This window comes from the organism of the source record quoted next, unplaced genomic scaffold (assembly GCF_019419815.1).
Source record: "Pyrus x bretschneideri cultivar Hongxiangsu unplaced genomic scaffold, Pyrus_bretschneideri_v1 Contig14, whole genome shotgun sequence".
Lineage (NCBI taxonomy): Eukaryota > Viridiplantae > Streptophyta > Magnoliopsida > Rosales > Rosaceae > Pyrus > Pyrus x bretschneideri.
Genome location: NW_025999435.1, coordinates 2,643,197 through 2,660,177, shown reverse-complemented (window position 1 = coordinate 2,660,177; position 16,981 = coordinate 2,643,197). Strand labels below are relative to the sequence as shown.

Sequence of the window (16,981 nt, the reverse complement as noted above, 5' to 3'; positions counted from 1 at the left end):
CTGTTGTACGTACATGTCATATTAGGTGACTCTGGCTGACATATTATTTTATGTTGATTTCACATGGCTTACATCTTTTAGTGCGGAAACGTTATGACATGGCATACATCAGTTTTTATTGGCCTTGTGCATTGGTATTTGTATGTATATACTTAGTATTATTTTCTGGAGACTATACGAGTTTTACAGTGAGGGGTTATTATGTTCAGAAAAGATAAATGTGTTTTCAAACATTTTGTTTTTGCCCACTTCACCTTCTGTTTTGCGCCCCTGCAGGTCCTAGGTATTGTATATCTTGGTGGCTCACGAGGACTTCTCGGCGGTTCTGGCAATCTACTAAATAACTGTAGGGATCTTCTCCCCATTTGTATAATTAGTACTTTGTTTGTCTGATTGCACTATTGATACCTATACTTTGAATACTTGTGTTTGGTTATGTTCACTTTCACACACTTATTTCTAGTCTAATCAAGTTTAAGTTTCGTTCTTTTTATTATTACCCATGTTTTCGCATAATTATCACTTTTGCTGCGCACTTGGCTACGTCATCTTTATGTGACGGCCAACACGTCTAAATTCCTATCGGGACGTGTCATCATCAATCTCTGATCAATATGTCGTCATTACTAAAAACTGATCAGTAAAACCACTTTTAAATAAAATGTTTTTAGGTTCTAAAAGCACTTCAAGTGTTTTTTTCAAAATTCACTTGCATTTTTACTAAAAATTGGTTTCGAAAATATTTTCATAAAAAACGCTTCCAACCGTTTAGGTAAATTACACTTTACCACCTCAGGTTTGAGTTCGATTTCAATTCCTTACAACATCTTTAAAACATTTCACTTTCATACCTCAAGTACTGTTTTATTTCAATATAATATCTCCGTTACATTTTTTATCTATTGATCCGTTAAGTGTTGATTTGGCTGCTAAATGTATGTCACGTGGCCAAATTTTTTATTTTTTTTTTATAAAAAAAAAAAACCTTAATCTTCTAAATTAAAAAATAAAAAAAAAGGTTAGAAAATTCAAATCCCATCCCCATACTTGAACCTTGACAGAAAAGAAGAAGCAACAGAAAACCTGGAACCCGATGAAGAAGAACCAGACAACCCGGAACCCGATCCCATTACCCCCCCCCCCCCCTCCCCGGGGGCCCCCGCGAACCCAGATCCCACCCCCGGCGGCGAAGTACTCTCCTCGTCTTCTTCTTCTGGGTTGCAAGTTGGGTGGGTGAGGAAAACAAGCTTCTGTTTCGCTCTCTTTGTCCCTCTCTTGCAGCGCTCTCTGGCCACTCTCTCACATCGCTAGCTCTCTCGTTTGAATCCCAGGTTGTTGTTCTTCTTCTTTACTCTCTTCCGCCCCTTTCCTTCCATTCTTCTTGCAATTTTTCTTATTCTTCTTTCTCTATTCCATCTTCATCCTCCTATTTTTCATGCAACTTTATTTCAATTGATTGATTCTAATTATTTTCTTATCTCCAATTTTGCAATTGATGATATAATTTTGTCTTTCATTTAAACTTTTAGGGTTTGTCAATTCCCAAGCTCTCCTACCCCCCTCAAACTATCAAATCTGTTCTCAACTCAAGTCCTTTTCTTTTTCCCCAGTTTTTCTCTCCAACCCTAGCTGTAAATCTCTCAAGGCAGTAGGAAGCCAACCTCATCGCTTTCTAAAAATGAGGAAGAAATCACTGAAATTTCGACCAAGCTCGAAGACTTGTCCTCGGGGCTTGGGGTTTTTTTTTCGTCTCCTCTTCTTCTGAGTTGCAGGTTGGGTAGGGGGGGTTTGGGGGGATCCGGGTCTTTTTGTTCAAGTTCTGGGGGTGGGGTGATGGGATCTGGATTTTCTAACTTTTTTTTTTTTTTTTTTTTTAATTTAGAAGATTAAGGTTTTTTTAGAAAAAAAAAAGTTTAATTTTTTTTTGCCACTGTACATTTGGCAGTCACGTAATATAAATGTGGTAGCCACGTCAGCACTTAACAAATCAATGGATGAAAAATGTAACAGAAGTATTAATAAAATAATACTTGAGGTATGAAAGTGAAATATTTTAAAGATGTTGTAAGGAACTGAAATTGATTCCAATCATGAAGTGGTAAAATGTAATTTACCCAAAACACTTTCAAACGTCCTAACATTGCTATTTTTGAGAGGTTGGTAATAGTGAGAGTTTAAGGAATGAGCATATATATGAATGGAATCGAATGGAATTGAGTGGCATATTCATATTATATGCTCCCATTTATTATGAAACCATGTTAATTTGTTTTCCTTCTGGGATTTATTTAGTTTAGATGTATCATTGGTACTTTAATTATGAATGTTGATTATAAACATCTTGTATTATTTTAATTTGGCAATGTTTGACACTAAATTATTTATTTTGTAGTACAGACGATATTACTACGGTAATCCAAACTATAGAAAATGACATCGTTTGAATACAGAACACAATGAGTTAAAAAAATGACACATAATAGCAGATGTGAGGGAGTGACGAGTGCGAAACGCATGCATCATCACACAAACACATCCATAAACCATTGTACAGAAAGGGACCCGGTCCATAAACCATTGGACAGAAAGGGATCCGGTCCCTAAATTATTGGACAGAAATCGATTCTCTCTGGATTTCTTTTCACATAATCCACCTAGATCAAGATCTGGACTGTTGAAATATTATCAAATGACTACAAATAAGAGATCTCTTTAAAAGTGATAATAACTGTAACCGTAGATCAAATTTCAACCGTTCGAATTCCGAATTAAGTGGATTAGGTGGAAAAGGGATCCAGCCCCATTGGACAATGGGATAGCAAATGCAATGGGAACACATAACAGAATTTATTGATAGTAGTGATACGTTCCCATTAAATACGTTAAAACTTTCTTAAAAGGTATGATGAAAATCAAGAATTCATACAGATTTGCGGTGAGGTCATTGGAAGGTTTTGAAGAAAATTGATGACCAAACGATTGTGCGGTGATGACGACCTGGATGAATGCCTTTGAATTCTACAAATTATATAAGATCAAAAAACTATATCAGAGGTCTTTTAATTATAATTTAATTCGAACAATAAATCTTCAATTAAAAATCTGTAACCATTTATGCCTCAATTCATTAAAATTAGCAATTATGATCATTTTCGTCAATTCCACTAAAACTTTTGGCTAAATGAATGATATTGGAATGATCATTGTTACAATTGGATTAGAATTAAATGACCTATTGCTCAAATTAGATTAAAGTCGAGCAGCTATTGCTACAAAGTTTTTGCATTTGGTTTTTCATATTTGCTTTTTTGTTCAGCCTCACGTACGTGGCACGTAATTTATTTTGATGAAAGTTTTAATGAAGTTGACTAAAAGAAATATAACTATACTTTTTCACGAATTAAGAGATAAATGATTACAAATCTTTAGTTTCGAGAATACTACTCAGTTAAAGTTCAGAGATGTTAAAGTCCAAAGATATTTTACTGCAATTTCATCATCGAGATTCACTAGGTCAAGGTCAAACCAAAACCATAATCATATTCACACACCCCCACCCTCCAAACCTCATGGTGACAAGGGCTTGACATCACCAATCATCAGCGGTCCAAGGAGGCTGAGTGGGTCCCACTCTATGTTTCCCCACACCTCCTCCAATTTCCGAATGTACGCTAGACCCAGTCTGTCACCCACGGCCAACCCAAAACTAGAACCCCATTCTTATCCACAGAAAAGTTAAAAAAAGTCCCAGAAACTCAATATCCTAATATACGCAGTCGGCGTTCAAAAAAAAAATATATATATATATACGCAGTCTTATATAGCTACATATTGTTATTAATTTACGTGTTAAAATAAAATATATTTTTATATCTTATATAGTTCCATACTGTTATTAATTCAACTATTAAAGTAAAATTGATTGCATAGTTAATATTCTTATAAACTTTAAAACTTAAGAATTATTTATAACAACCTCTTTTGGTAACAAGGAAAAATCATTACGATAACAAAGAAACGTAACATATGAAATATCTCATATAAAATGTGCGCGTAGCACAAGCAGCATAACCAACACGGTCGACAACATTTAATTCATTTTCATCATCTAGTTACAAATTCTGACCTGTCGTGCTGGTGTTTCCTAATAAAATTGTCCATTTTTTAATATTTGACTTTTTGCATTCGAAATCGGCGGTTTGTCCGGCCTCCCACGATCCTCAATGCCGTTATATATTAAATCAATCATATCACGGAAGTTATAAAGACACGCATCCAGCATCCAGCTCTCAACTTCTCTGTATAAAAGGCATTGCTCATGAAAGCTATTTGCGCAGCACCAAACACCACCTCATTATTCCGCAGAGCAACCAACCGCTTCAAAATCCCAGTCCCTTCCTTCATCCGAAACACCATGTCTGATTCCGATCACCAATCCCTTCCTCCTTTTTCCTCCCCAAGAATGGTCGTCAAGAAGGTCCTCGCCAAGAGCCAGCACGAAGGCGATGGCGCTGTTGTCAAGAGAGCCATTGGAAGGTAACCATCTCAAATTCTACCCGTTGTTCAAATTTTTTGCATCCTTTTTTGCTTTTGAATCTTTTACTGTTACACTTTTTTTGGGATTTCATTACATGAGTTCTTGTGTTCTTGAGTTTTTGAAAACTGGGTTCTTATTTGTTCGTGGATTTTGATTTTTCAGCCGCGAGTTGAGGAACCTGGATCCTTTTCTGATGCTGGATCATTTTTCAGGTACTGTTTTTTCATTATTTTAATTCCTTTTTTTTTTTTTATGGATGATATGAATTCTGTGCTGACATTGTTGTTTGCCTTGTGATGTTGCAGTGTCCCCTCCTGCTGGATTTCCTGACCACCCACACAGAGGTTTCGAGACTGTCACATATATGATACAGGTCCAATCTTCTTTCCTTTAATTTTTTTTTTTTTAATTTTTAAATGTTTTTGGATTCTGGATTTCAGATTGCAGTAAGAAATTGAAGTTACAAGTTTTGGTTTGTTTGGATTTCAGGGAGCAATCACTCACCAAGACTTTGCAGGGCACAGGGGTACAATCGGACCTGGGGATGTGCAGGTATCTATCGATTTGTTAATAATATTAGAGTCGTCAAATTTGTTCACATATATATTCACCAAATTATGTGTCAATATCGTTATTGCTGTTACCCGATCAAAATAAATTGTCAAGTGTGGAGGTGTTATTTGATGAATAAATTGGACAACGGTAGCAGAAATGTTTGTGATTGGACATGTATTAAGCATTTTGTTGGATGTGTGATTTTTTGGGGGCAGTGGATGACGGCAGGCAGGGGAATAGTTCATTCAGAAATGCCTGAAGGAGAAGGACCCAGCACTGGTTTGCAGCTTTGGATCAATTTAGCCCGGAAGGACAAAATGTACGTATTTTTTCTCATTCCACTGCATAATTTGGGATAGGGTTACTTACACGCCTCTTTTATCTCCCACACGTTCTTGATAATTTATATTTATTGATATTTTTCAATCTATTCAATCACGATTGGAAATTAAAACATGTGTGTGAGAAGTAAAAATAGGTTTGTGGATAGCACCGCCTCATAATTTATTTTTGTGCATCAATCAATTGTCAATACTTAGTATTTATATCTATGCACTTTGTTGTGAGTTGAATCCTCACCGATCTTTACCCCATAACAACTAACAATTTAACACGATAGTATGTCAAAAAAATAAAATAATTTTCAATACTTACATTTTAATCCCTTTTTGCTGACCCATAATAGTTTATATAATCATCCAACTACTAGCACTTTTTTAAAATAATTGAAAACGCTTTTAATGAAATTAAATGTTTTGTAGAAGAAACACCAGATATTTTCTTATTGCAGAAAATACTTAAAATGCTTTTCGAGTTTCACTTAAATTTGTTCTAAGGATTGATTTTAAAAATATTTTTCACAAAAAACGATTTTAATTAATTTAAAAAAACACTTTTATTATAGATTAAAAACACAAAAAGTTGATTGACTCAACGTGAATGTTGTAATTTTATTTTATTTTATTTTATTTTTTTGTGTGTAAACGAGATCTATTTGGATTTTTTGTAGTCTGACAAATTATTCATAGAATATTGGTGTCGAAAGTTCCTAAAATTGTTTTGTAAATTATTTCACACCGGCATGAGTTGACCATTACTTTAAAGTTATCGTGCCGAGTATGTGTGGCTGACTCACCAAAGCCTTTTTTAAATTATCTTTTTGCAAAATCGGTTGACCCTAGAATGCTTAATTATTGAAGAAGATTCTCTTCAGATCTATTTTACGAGGATCTTAAGGATTTCTACATTTTAAACGTTTATCGTGTATTATATGATTAATTTTTATTAGATGTTATTTGTATTTAATTTTAAATAAAAAAATTAAATGATTTCTGACCGCACGATGTAAAATAAATGACCAATATGTGAGTATCTTTAAAATCTCCACAATTTAAATGATCCAAATCCCTCGAATACATACATGTGGTCTCGTTGGAACCCCACTAACGATTAAATAAAAAAAAACTAAATATTTAGCAAAGGAATTAGGATTTTTTTAATTTCATGCCATGGGGAACTGGTACGAGAATTTAATTTTTTACACATTTCTATTTTTTAACTGTTATTTTTGTTTTAATCTTTTACACATTCTTGTTTATATTATATTTTTAATTTTATAGATTTGTGATATATCTATTTGCATGTCATTCTAACAAAAGTTAGGCCAATTTATACCACCTATTAATAGAACACTCTTTGTCAACAAAAATAAGTTTAGTTTTTTTTTTCTTCTTCTCTCGTTCACATGTCATCAAACCGTATCTCCAATTTAAAAATTAAAAATTAAAAAAAAACCCACATTCTCTCTCTCTCTTTCTCTCTCTAACATTTCTTCGCACTTCTCTCTTCCATATTATAGTTTTTTTTTTTTTGAAATTTTTATATTTACGCATGCATAATATATGAGCTCCATCCAGTAATTATAATTATTTTGATTTACTGCGAGTAATTACAAAATTATTTTTCAAAAATTTTATAGTTCTCTATATTCACTATGAAAATATTATTGCTTGCAGGATTGAGCCAAGATATCAAGAACTCCTAAGCAAGGACATAACTAGGGCAGAGAAAGACGGGGTCGACGTCCGAGTTGTCGCCGGAGAAGCATTGGGAGTCAGCTCCCCAGTTTACACTAGAACACCAGCAATGTTTCTAGATTTCGTCTTAAAACCAAGAGCTCAACTTCATCACTGCATACCGGAAGCTTGGACTTCATTTGTGTACGTAATCGAAGGAGAAGGGATGTTTGGATCAACTCATTCGTCAGCTCATCACATCTTGGTTTTGGGTCCAGGAGACGGTCTAAGCGTGTGCAACAAGTCATCGGAGTCGTTGCGATTTCTATTGGCGGCGGGGCAACCCTTAAATGAACCAGTGGTTTCACATGGCCCTTTTGTGATGAACACACAGGAGGAAATCTACCAAACTATTCAGGACTATCACTATGGCAGGAATGGCTTTGAAATGGCCAAGAATTGGACATCTCAATGAGTGGGAAATGACTGATTTTTGCACTCGTCTTTCTCCTCCTGTACTCCTCTTTTCTTCTTTTCGTCAGTTGAATTGGATAAATCGACAGAGAAAAGTAAAAAGAGAAGTGTAGAAGGAGAAACGAGTGTGAAAAACAAAACAAAAATAGAAGAATAAGATAAAGGATTTGTCTTTATCATCAGTCAATTCTCTCCATATGTATTCCATCCATATTAGCAAATCTAGTAGGAAGTGAAAAGAAAATAAAAGATTCTACAGAAATTGGGCAAAAGCTTCTAGAAGAATCTTGAGTTTATATTGGTTTACCCACTTCATGTATGATGCGTCAACTTGTCTTTTCATTTACTTTTCTTTCTGTAAGATTTTTCTTTTCCTTTTTCTCTTTTGTAATGAGTTTTTATGGTAATTATGTTTTGAATTTGATTATTGTGGTCGGTAGTGCTATCCACACACCTCTTTTAATTTCTCACAGATCTTCTATTAATTTATGTCGTTTAATTTTCTTCAATTCATATTCCACCTGACGGCTAGAACTGAAAAGTGTGTGTGCAAGGTAAAAAGAAATGCATGGATAACACTGCCTTGTATTTTTTCTATTGGGGTTTGATGGTGGTGGGAAACAGTTGTGTGGTAGGGTTGGCTCTTACCTTGTGAGTTGGGTTCTCAATCATATCTCTAACACCCCAAATTGAACCTCCACCAACGTGATTGCTAGAATAACCACTCTCACCCACAATTGAGTTGAATATTTTGTGGCAAAGGTTGATTTTGTTCTAGAACTAATATCTTTGGGGTGATGCCACCATTGGGATATCAACTTAGTGGCATAGTTGGGAGTTGAGGTTAGGCAAGCACCCAACTCCCATCCCATTACTCTATCTAAGGTGTGAATTTGCGGCCATTGATTCCTCAAATAGATAGAAAATTCTTCTTTTGCACAATTTAGTCTACCATTAGTGTTCGTAAATAGTAACATAAAAATAAAGTAACAAACATTGTTTGCATGCTTAAAGATAAGGAGTTTCACCTGATTTTTGAACTAGTCGTATCAGAATCAAAGAGCTCTAATGCCAACAACAGTTGCCTTCCAACTCAACTTGTACCTCTAGTCGATGAAGTCAATCACATATATTGAATTGACTAAGAACTTGTTTGGAACACGTAGAGGTGAAGTTTGAGTTTTATAGGATCATCTCCAATCGAAAGGATTAAATATAGCCCTATTTAGATTTATAGTCTTGAAAAAAATTGTTTTAAATAAACAATGTCAAGTCATACTCATATATCATCTCCAACCGAAGGGGCTAAACATAGTCCCCTCAATAATTTATTAGTTTTAAGTTTATATTTCATAATTATTGGTTAATTTAATTAAACTACCGTTAGTTATTTTCAAATTTAATCATTGAATTTAAATCAATTATTACACCTGAAGAACTGAGCCCAAAAAAAGGGTAAGAGGGGAACTATATTTGGCAGCCTGGTGTCCTTTCAACCAAATAATGGCCTTGTGAACTTCATATAATTATAATTCAACCATTGGTTGATGATGGGACTTTAAAAAAATAAAACCCTTTTTTTCACTTTTGGTCCTTTAGTCATCTCCATTGGAGATGACCTAAGCCACCGGATTAGCCCGGTGGTTAAAGTGGTGGGTAGATTAACGGGCAAGAGTGCTAAATTCACGATTCGAAATCCTCCAATGTAGCCAAACAAAAGAAACAAGGTTCGAGTTTCCTTTTCTTCAGATGACCACACATTCACATACAACTGCTGGAAAACATATAACTTGAACACCAAATATTCAGGTACCTAGAGACAAACTCACAAAAGAAAGTCTGCTCAATTTTTTTTTCTTTGATAAATGCACACGTCGCGATTCAAAAAAACATCGTTCGATGTTTTTCTCCACCGCACTGTAAAATCACATAAAATTCATCGAGTTGCTGAACATAATATGCGTACCAGAACAAATAACATCACACAAAAGAAATGGGGTGCCTGTCTTCATTTTATAGAAGTTACATGGTTTCCATCCAGTGTACAATTCAACTTGTTTACATGAATTACAAAGATAGGAATTTACTTGTATAATATCGACTTGTTTGGAAACCTTTGAGAAGGTACCGAATACAGAGGATGAAGAGGCTCGAGTCTTGCGCTTCTGAACAGAAATCTCCTTACTGAGTAGAAGTCCATGGAGTTCATCACCATTAACAGACTCAGTCCTTGTTTCAATTGAATCAACAAAGGATTCATACTCATCCGGTAGACCAGCAAGAATATAAGCCACAAGATCAGAATCGGAAATCAGTTCTCCGGCAGCAGCAAGTTTATCAGAGATATCCTTAATAGTGTTGAGATAATCAGTCACGGAAGCATCACCTTTCTGGAATAGTCTGGATTTTGGATCGGAGACGGTGAACATGAGTGCGCGAAGCTCCTGCGAAACGTCGTTCAAGAGACTGCCACAGAGAACGAGAGTCTTCCATTCCAATAGTCAGAGGAAGAAGATCTTCAGCCAGAGTGGAGTTGATCCAGATCGTCAAGATTTGATCACGTTCACACCACAATTCGTATGCAGAATTAGGAATTTGAGATCCAGTCGAATCACGAACAAACTGAGGAGGACAAGGATCATGGCTTCAAAACAGGAAGGAACAAGCTGCGCCAGGTGATGTAGTTTTGCCGATTTGAGTTTCGTCGGAACCATTCCAGCAATATTTTGGACTGTAATTGTCGCAATCGATGGAGGTACATTGGTAGAAATCTCACCAAGAGGAGTAGGACCAAAAGATGTAGTAGGAGAGGGAGAATCAGAAGTATTCAGAGTAGGCGCCGTAATTGTTGCAGACGAATTGCATGAGAGAGAAGAAAAAGAAATAAGGTAAGATCTGTTTGGGAGGTGAGAAAATTCAAGAAATCAAGAAATGAAGGGAAGCGAGGTGAGAAAATTCAAGAAATCAAGAAACGAAGGGAAGCGGAGGATCGACGTCGGTGGACTCCGGCGATGATACCATGTAGAAGTTATGTATCTGTGCAGTTGATATTAAGAGAGAGAGAGAGAGAGAGAGAGAGAGAGAGATAAAGGGATTGACTCAGATTGTAAGAAGAATGCCAACTCCGGATCGCGGTCCGTGGAGGAAATGCCTTCACAATGCCCACTATGTATCCTGTGAAATTCTTGTAGTGACTGACATTGCCACATTTTGAAGTTGAAGTTCGGAGAATGGTAAAAGTCAATGCACCAGAGCCGATACACTTCATTGTCTCATTAGGTTTGATGTATAAGCAGAAGAGGAAGGTTGCAACGTTGAAACAATATCATGCATGCTTTTGCATTTCTAAGGCTGCGTTGCGTACGTTGAGACTGAGAGGAAGTCCCTCTCTCTGAGAAATACTAAGGGGACTCTCAAAAGTGGGACTCTACATGTACTCTCTGTCACTTCATAACTTTGGCACAATTCTCGTACTAACATTATAAAACATTGTGCAAAAAACATAAGGTGGCGGAGAGTCATACTTTGAGAGAGTCTCTTTAGCATTTCTCTCTCTCTGAAAACATTGTAGAATTAGAGGTGATAACTTTTCCGAATAAATACTACATCTTCTACCTTCAACGTCACAATTTGAAAATAGTTCTCTAAATATCTTCAATCTAGTAAGTTTTTCCCTCAAAAAAATTAATATATCTACCTCTGCAAATGCAAAAGATGAACTTTCTACACCGTCATATTGTTTAGCATTGAAGGGTATATGGGATCATGAATTTTGGACCATCGGATCAAGCTGATCGGAATGACGGCGATATCACAGAAGCTCTGGAATGAACCTCACGGAAAATGGCAGCAACGAACTACCACAGCAAGTCATTTCGATAAGTCCCAGATCATGTTAACGGACAGGCATGGTAGTTTTTGTGGTCGGCTAGAGAAGAGGTGCTTATTAAAGAGGTAGCATCGTCACTACCAAACAATTTTGCTGCTAATAAATTTATATAAAGAGTTAGAACATTTGCTCCCGCAATTCTTGTGGATAAACTAAAAAAAACCTCACTAAAAACTACACTGGGCATATTCATTCAAAACCAAAAATAGACACAGTTAATGCCAAAATTTGGAGGTTAACAAAGGTCACTATGGTTTGGTGGGCTCAGGGTAAAAGCAATAGAAATCTAACAAGGATTAAGTGGGTCACCCTAAAAACCTAGGTTACGTCCGCTGAGGTGCCATATATATTGAATAAAGGTTACAAAAAAAAGTTTAGAAATAGTCTTTTTTTCCTCTTTCATGTCCGACCATTTATAAAAAGTACTCATCCCTCTTAAATAAGCCCTTGGTGAACCCCAAAAGCCCTGGGCTCAAGTGTTTAATCGCCTCAGCATATTCACTCACGTATACCAAACGAGGCCCAAAGATTGCCAGCTTTACAGTTGCATGGAGTGGACATGAATCAAGTAATGCCCTCTTTTATTAAATTAAAGAGAGTGAGTGAAGGGAAGAGGGAGAGAGTGCCCAGTTGGTTTGGGATAACACCTTTTTGAGAAAACTATTCATGTTAATTAGCTGCAAAACAAAATAGTTCAGCATTTTATGTATTGGAAAGAAATTCTCTCTGGATCCCTTTCCACCTAATCTACCTAGTTTGGGATCCGGACCGTTGAAATTTGATCAAATGGTTGCAGTTATTATCATATTTAGGGTTTCTCTGTTGTTGTTTGTTTTTGTTGCCTCAGGGCCTAAGTTTGTGTGGATCTCTCATTGTATCTTTAGTTGTAATTCTCCTATTGCTTGGGCCTTTTTTACTCTTTTATTGTATCTGTCGTTGCTTTTTAAGGGTTTTGTATTTTGTTTGGGCTTAGTCCATCTGTCACATTTGTAATTCGCCCTTTATCTTAATTAAGTTTCTTTTCTTACCCAAAAAAAAAAAAAGGATCCACTTTAATTCATATAGCTTCAATTGTCACAAGTTTTTTTTTTCTTTTTTTTTTTTTTTTTTTGTGAATCTCCCATTGTATCTTGAGTTGTAATTCTCCTGTTGTTTGGGCCTTGTACTCTTTTATTGTATTTGTCTTTGCTTTTTAAGGGTTTTGTATTTTGTTTGGACTCAGTCCATCTGTCACATTTGTAATTCTCCCTTTATCTTAATTAAGTTTGTTTTCTTACCAAAAATAATATAAAAAAAAAAGAAAAGAAAAAAGAATCCACTTTAATTCATATAGCTTCAATTGTCACAGGTGTTTTTTCTTTTCTTTTCTTTTCTTTTTTTTGTGTTAAAAGTACTTTTTATTACAAAAAAAAAAAAAAAATTACAGAACAGACAAGACCCAAAGCTAACATATTAACATAAAAAAAAGGCCAAAACATAACAACACACTACAAGAGGTAAGATACAATTAGGCCCAAAAAGCAAATCACGAACCACAGCCAAGTAACACTTCACCAAATGTCACATCCAACTCCAATTTGCTTCATAGCCATAAAGTAAGGATAGTCGGCAACCAAACGAGAGAAGCCAACTATCAAGATAAGTCTGTGGAGATCCACGAACGACACTGCGGATAAAGGTAGATAACAAAGAGAAAGTGGTGATGTTCGAAACACTCGAGCCAATGAAATAACCAGAGCTATACACACAATCTCAGTAGGTTGTATGGCTGAAAATCGGAATATGGATGAACTAAAAGGATAGATACTGTCTAGAAAAGAAAAACAAGACATATCAGTATAACAACTAAGGTGAAAAAACAGTAAAAGTAAGGAAAAAAGACAAGAAGGAAAGAAAGGGAAGGACGGCAACTGATCCCGACCGAAGTTAGGATTTGCGCCACTGGTTTTGCTCAATTTGAGGCCTCACATGAAGAGGTGACAAAAAATCTCAAAAACAGAGAGTCTCTCACTAGAGAGAGAAAAGTATTCCAATCAATTTTCACAAGTTCAGACATGTAGCTTACACACGCGAGCAAACTGAGCGCAATTGTTCCAAGTTTCAACCCTGCTCTCTTTAGCTATGTGCAGGCTTTTCGTTGGACTTTGGATGCCATCCACACAGGCTAAGTGGGTCGTTTCTCGTTTATTGCATCCACATATTTTTACAGAATCATCAAACTTGAGATATTACACTAATAACAAAAGGAAAATGTTAAAAAAATTAAATTTTTGGATTATGTTTTTGTAGATTTCATAATATGACAGATGGTTGAACTCTTTTTTTTTTAATTTTTTTTTTCAATTCTCTCCAGCATTGCTATCATGGGAAGTAACTTTGATGAGAATTTATTGATAAACAAGAAAGAGTTCAACCATTAATTGCCACATCATGTTTTTTACAAAAGATAATCTAAAAAGTTAGTCTAGCTAGTATCACACATAAAGAAAAGAAGATGTTATTAACAAACAACGACAACAACAAAACTTTATCCTATTAAATAGTGCCAACCGCATGAATCCTAGAATGTTCGTTTTTTCACCAAGTCTTCCATTAGCTTTTTTTATTTTATTTTTATGAGTCCTAGATGCTATTAACGCTTTAAAAATATCATTGGCATTTTATGTACAGTTCTTGTCCATATTTTCCCAGATATAACAAAAGCATGGTAACTTTTCAAAGTGACAAACATTGACTTAACATGTTTCGAAACAAAACCTATCCCCTTGCCAACAATAGTAAAGTCACAATGTTATTATTTCAATTTCAATACAAAAACTAGTTAATAAATTACTAGTAACATAATCACCACTAATTAATTTTTGACAAATCTTGTCTCTTTGATAAAAGAGCAGCCACGAAATCCTCCATTGCCTTGACAGAAGACCCCTTCTCCTTTCCTTGATCACCATCATCATCTCTAATTGATCTTCTTATCTTCACCTTAATCTCACCAGCATTTTTCCTCATCTCCCCTCCCTTCCCACTCTCCTCCATCACCAAATCAATCACCTCCTTCACCTCCTTCCATCCAATATTACTCTGCACGCCCCTTGTCAGCTCCACGCTCACACCCATTTCCTCCACCAACATCTTCGAATTATAGGCCTGCTCCGCCGCCAACGGCCATCCCACAATCGGCACGCCCTGGCTCAAGCTCTCCATCACCGAATTCCACCCACAATGGCTCACAAAAAGCCCTATGGATTTGTGTGACAAAATCTCCAACTGGGGTGCCCAGTTGTGCACTAGCAACCCCTGTTTTCGTTTACTCATTCTCTCCTCAAATCCATGAGGCAGCCACTCTGCTCTGAACTCTCCCTTCAGATCATACCCCACCGGAGGCCTTATCACCCAAACGAAAGGCTTTCCGCTTTCTTCCAACCCAACAGCCAATTCCATCATTTGGGTTGCACTGATTGTGTTCTGAGAACCAAATGAGATGTAAATTACAGAATTCGGACCTTGCGAGTCAAGCCACTCGAGGCATTTCTCCCCAGAAAAGCCCATTTCTTTTCCGGCGCGCTGCCTCGAGACCTTGAAGTCCAATGTGGATGAGTTTTTTAGTGCATCAGTAGGAATTAGAGGACCAATGCACCAAACAGGAAGCTTCAAGTAATCCCTCAAGATATCCAATCCCAACGGCTCAATTTCCTCCACAGTATTACACAGCCAACCAAAAGATTTTGTAGAACCCGAAATCTGGGGCTGGAAAAATCTTGACCAAGAATCTGTACCGTCTGCAGCTCTTAGAAACGGATGCAGCTGAGAGATGTGGAACCTGCAGCGCCCCGGGAAGCCGGGGAGGGTGAAGTATTCGTTGCTTGCGGAGCGGTGAGGCAGGTTGAGCCATATTGATGTGTAGGCTGCAGAGCCGTAAGCCCCGCCTGTGGTGAAACTCACATTGACAGTGCCTAAGCTGTTTGCAAGATCAGTAGCCCATCCGAAGAAGACATCGGAGATCAAACAGAGCGGCGGGCGGCCTTCTTTTTCGATGATATCGGAGATAAGGCGGCGGGATGGAGGTTCGAGGGCGACTGAGGCGGCGAAAAGGTTGATGATTTTGGCAAGGGGGAGGTTCTCGGTGGTTTCTGTGTTGGGGGGCAGGTCGTGGTCTGAGCTGCAGAAGGGAAGTTCGGCCAAGTGGATGTTGTTGTGATTCGATGAGGCGGTGGAAATGGTGGATTGGAGGGATTTGATGTTGAGAGGGGTGGTGGCGATGGTGATTGTGAAGTTTGTTGACTCCTGGATTTGCTTTGCAAGTGCTAGGAATGGTATGATATGGCCTTGCGCCATGAACGGCAGCATCACAATATGCTCTCTCTCAAACCCCATTTTTTTTTTCCTGAGGATTTTGTGAGTTATCTGTAATGGTGAGGAGGAGGAGGAAGAAGAAGAAGAATGTATGCTATTTTTCAGAGGTCGGTAAGGGTGAGATGATTAGCAATGAGCATATATATGTAGAACCGAATGAATTATATGCTCTCAACAAAAATCCCATTTTAATTTGGATGTATCATTAGAAATATTTTTCAATATGATCGGAACACAGATGTTACATTACGTGTGGTAAGATATGTGTGTTAAAAGGTTAATAACTTAAAAAATAATATTATCCACCACTTATATAAAAATACGTGGTGTACTACTTGTATTCCGATCACAATAAAAAAGTTCTCGTATCATTGATAATTTAACTATTTATGTTGATAATATACATTTTTGTTATATTTTAATCTAATGATGTTTTACGTTAGAATAATACTAGAAATATCGTCTATTTTAAGTAAATTTGGAATTTATATGACATGGTTGTTAATTTGATTATTACACTAATGTTGATTTATGTGTTTATTTTTTAGTGATGACAAATCACATGATTTACATATTTAGTCTAAAAGTTAATCTATCTAATATTACTGTTTACACTAAATTAATTATATTTTAGTACGAGTGATATTACTATCTTAGAAGAGGAATTTGATTCCGAAACTTGATGTTGAACAACTAAAATAATCTACTTCTTGATGCACTAAATTAATTTGAATAACAAAACAAATGCCAAAAATATCATGAATAAAAAATAAAAACATTATACTTCTTCCATCATGGAACAGATATTCTTATTACATTATTAGTTATTTTCTGTTTTTAGTATTCTTGATTATTAGGTAATTTAATACTTTTATCAAGTAAAATGTTAAGGAGGCTCGTCCGAAAAATGACTCTCTAGGAACTATTTGTTAACTCATATTTCGATACAATATGTTATAATGTTGACATGAAAAGTAACGTTAAACTGTGAGGTGATAGATAATTTATTAAGGCGTATTTACCAATCGGGGTTGGAATGTGGAGAAACGGAATTGCACTCCTCGCAAAGAATTCTAGCGTTTACCAGCAAGTAGGGAATCAAAAATTATGTAAGGCCACTCAATATCAAGAGTTCAATTCCTTAATATCCCATAATTG

General features: G+C 36.2%; 2 protein-coding genes across 2 annotated transcripts; one reads left to right on the top strand and one right to left on the bottom strand.

Annotated features, from left to right (window-relative positions):
- Window positions 1-4,262: 4,262 nt before the first annotated feature.
- Window positions 4,263-8,008, top strand: LOC103942353 (pirin-like protein). Its single transcript, XM_009352543.3, has 6 exons — window positions 4,263-4,536; window positions 4,700-4,749; window positions 4,843-4,910; window positions 5,027-5,089; window positions 5,308-5,411; window positions 7,108-8,008. The coding sequence occupies exons 1-6, from the start codon at window positions 4,319-4,321 to the stop codon at window positions 7,580-7,582; spliced, it is 978 nt and encodes a 325-aa protein (XP_009350818.2). The 5' UTR covers window positions 4,263-4,318; the 3' UTR covers window positions 7,583-8,008.
- A 6,227-nt stretch (window positions 8,009-14,235) lies between these two features.
- On the bottom strand, window positions 14,236-15,935 carry LOC103942354 (UDP-glycosyltransferase 92A1). The gene has a single exon (XM_018646273.2). It carries the CDS (start codon window positions 15,842-15,844, stop codon window positions 14,321-14,323), a length of 1,524 nt encoding a protein of 507 aa, XP_018501789.2. The 5' UTR covers window positions 15,845-15,935; the 3' UTR covers window positions 14,236-14,320.
- Between the last annotated feature and the right edge of the window lie 1,046 nt (window positions 15,936-16,981).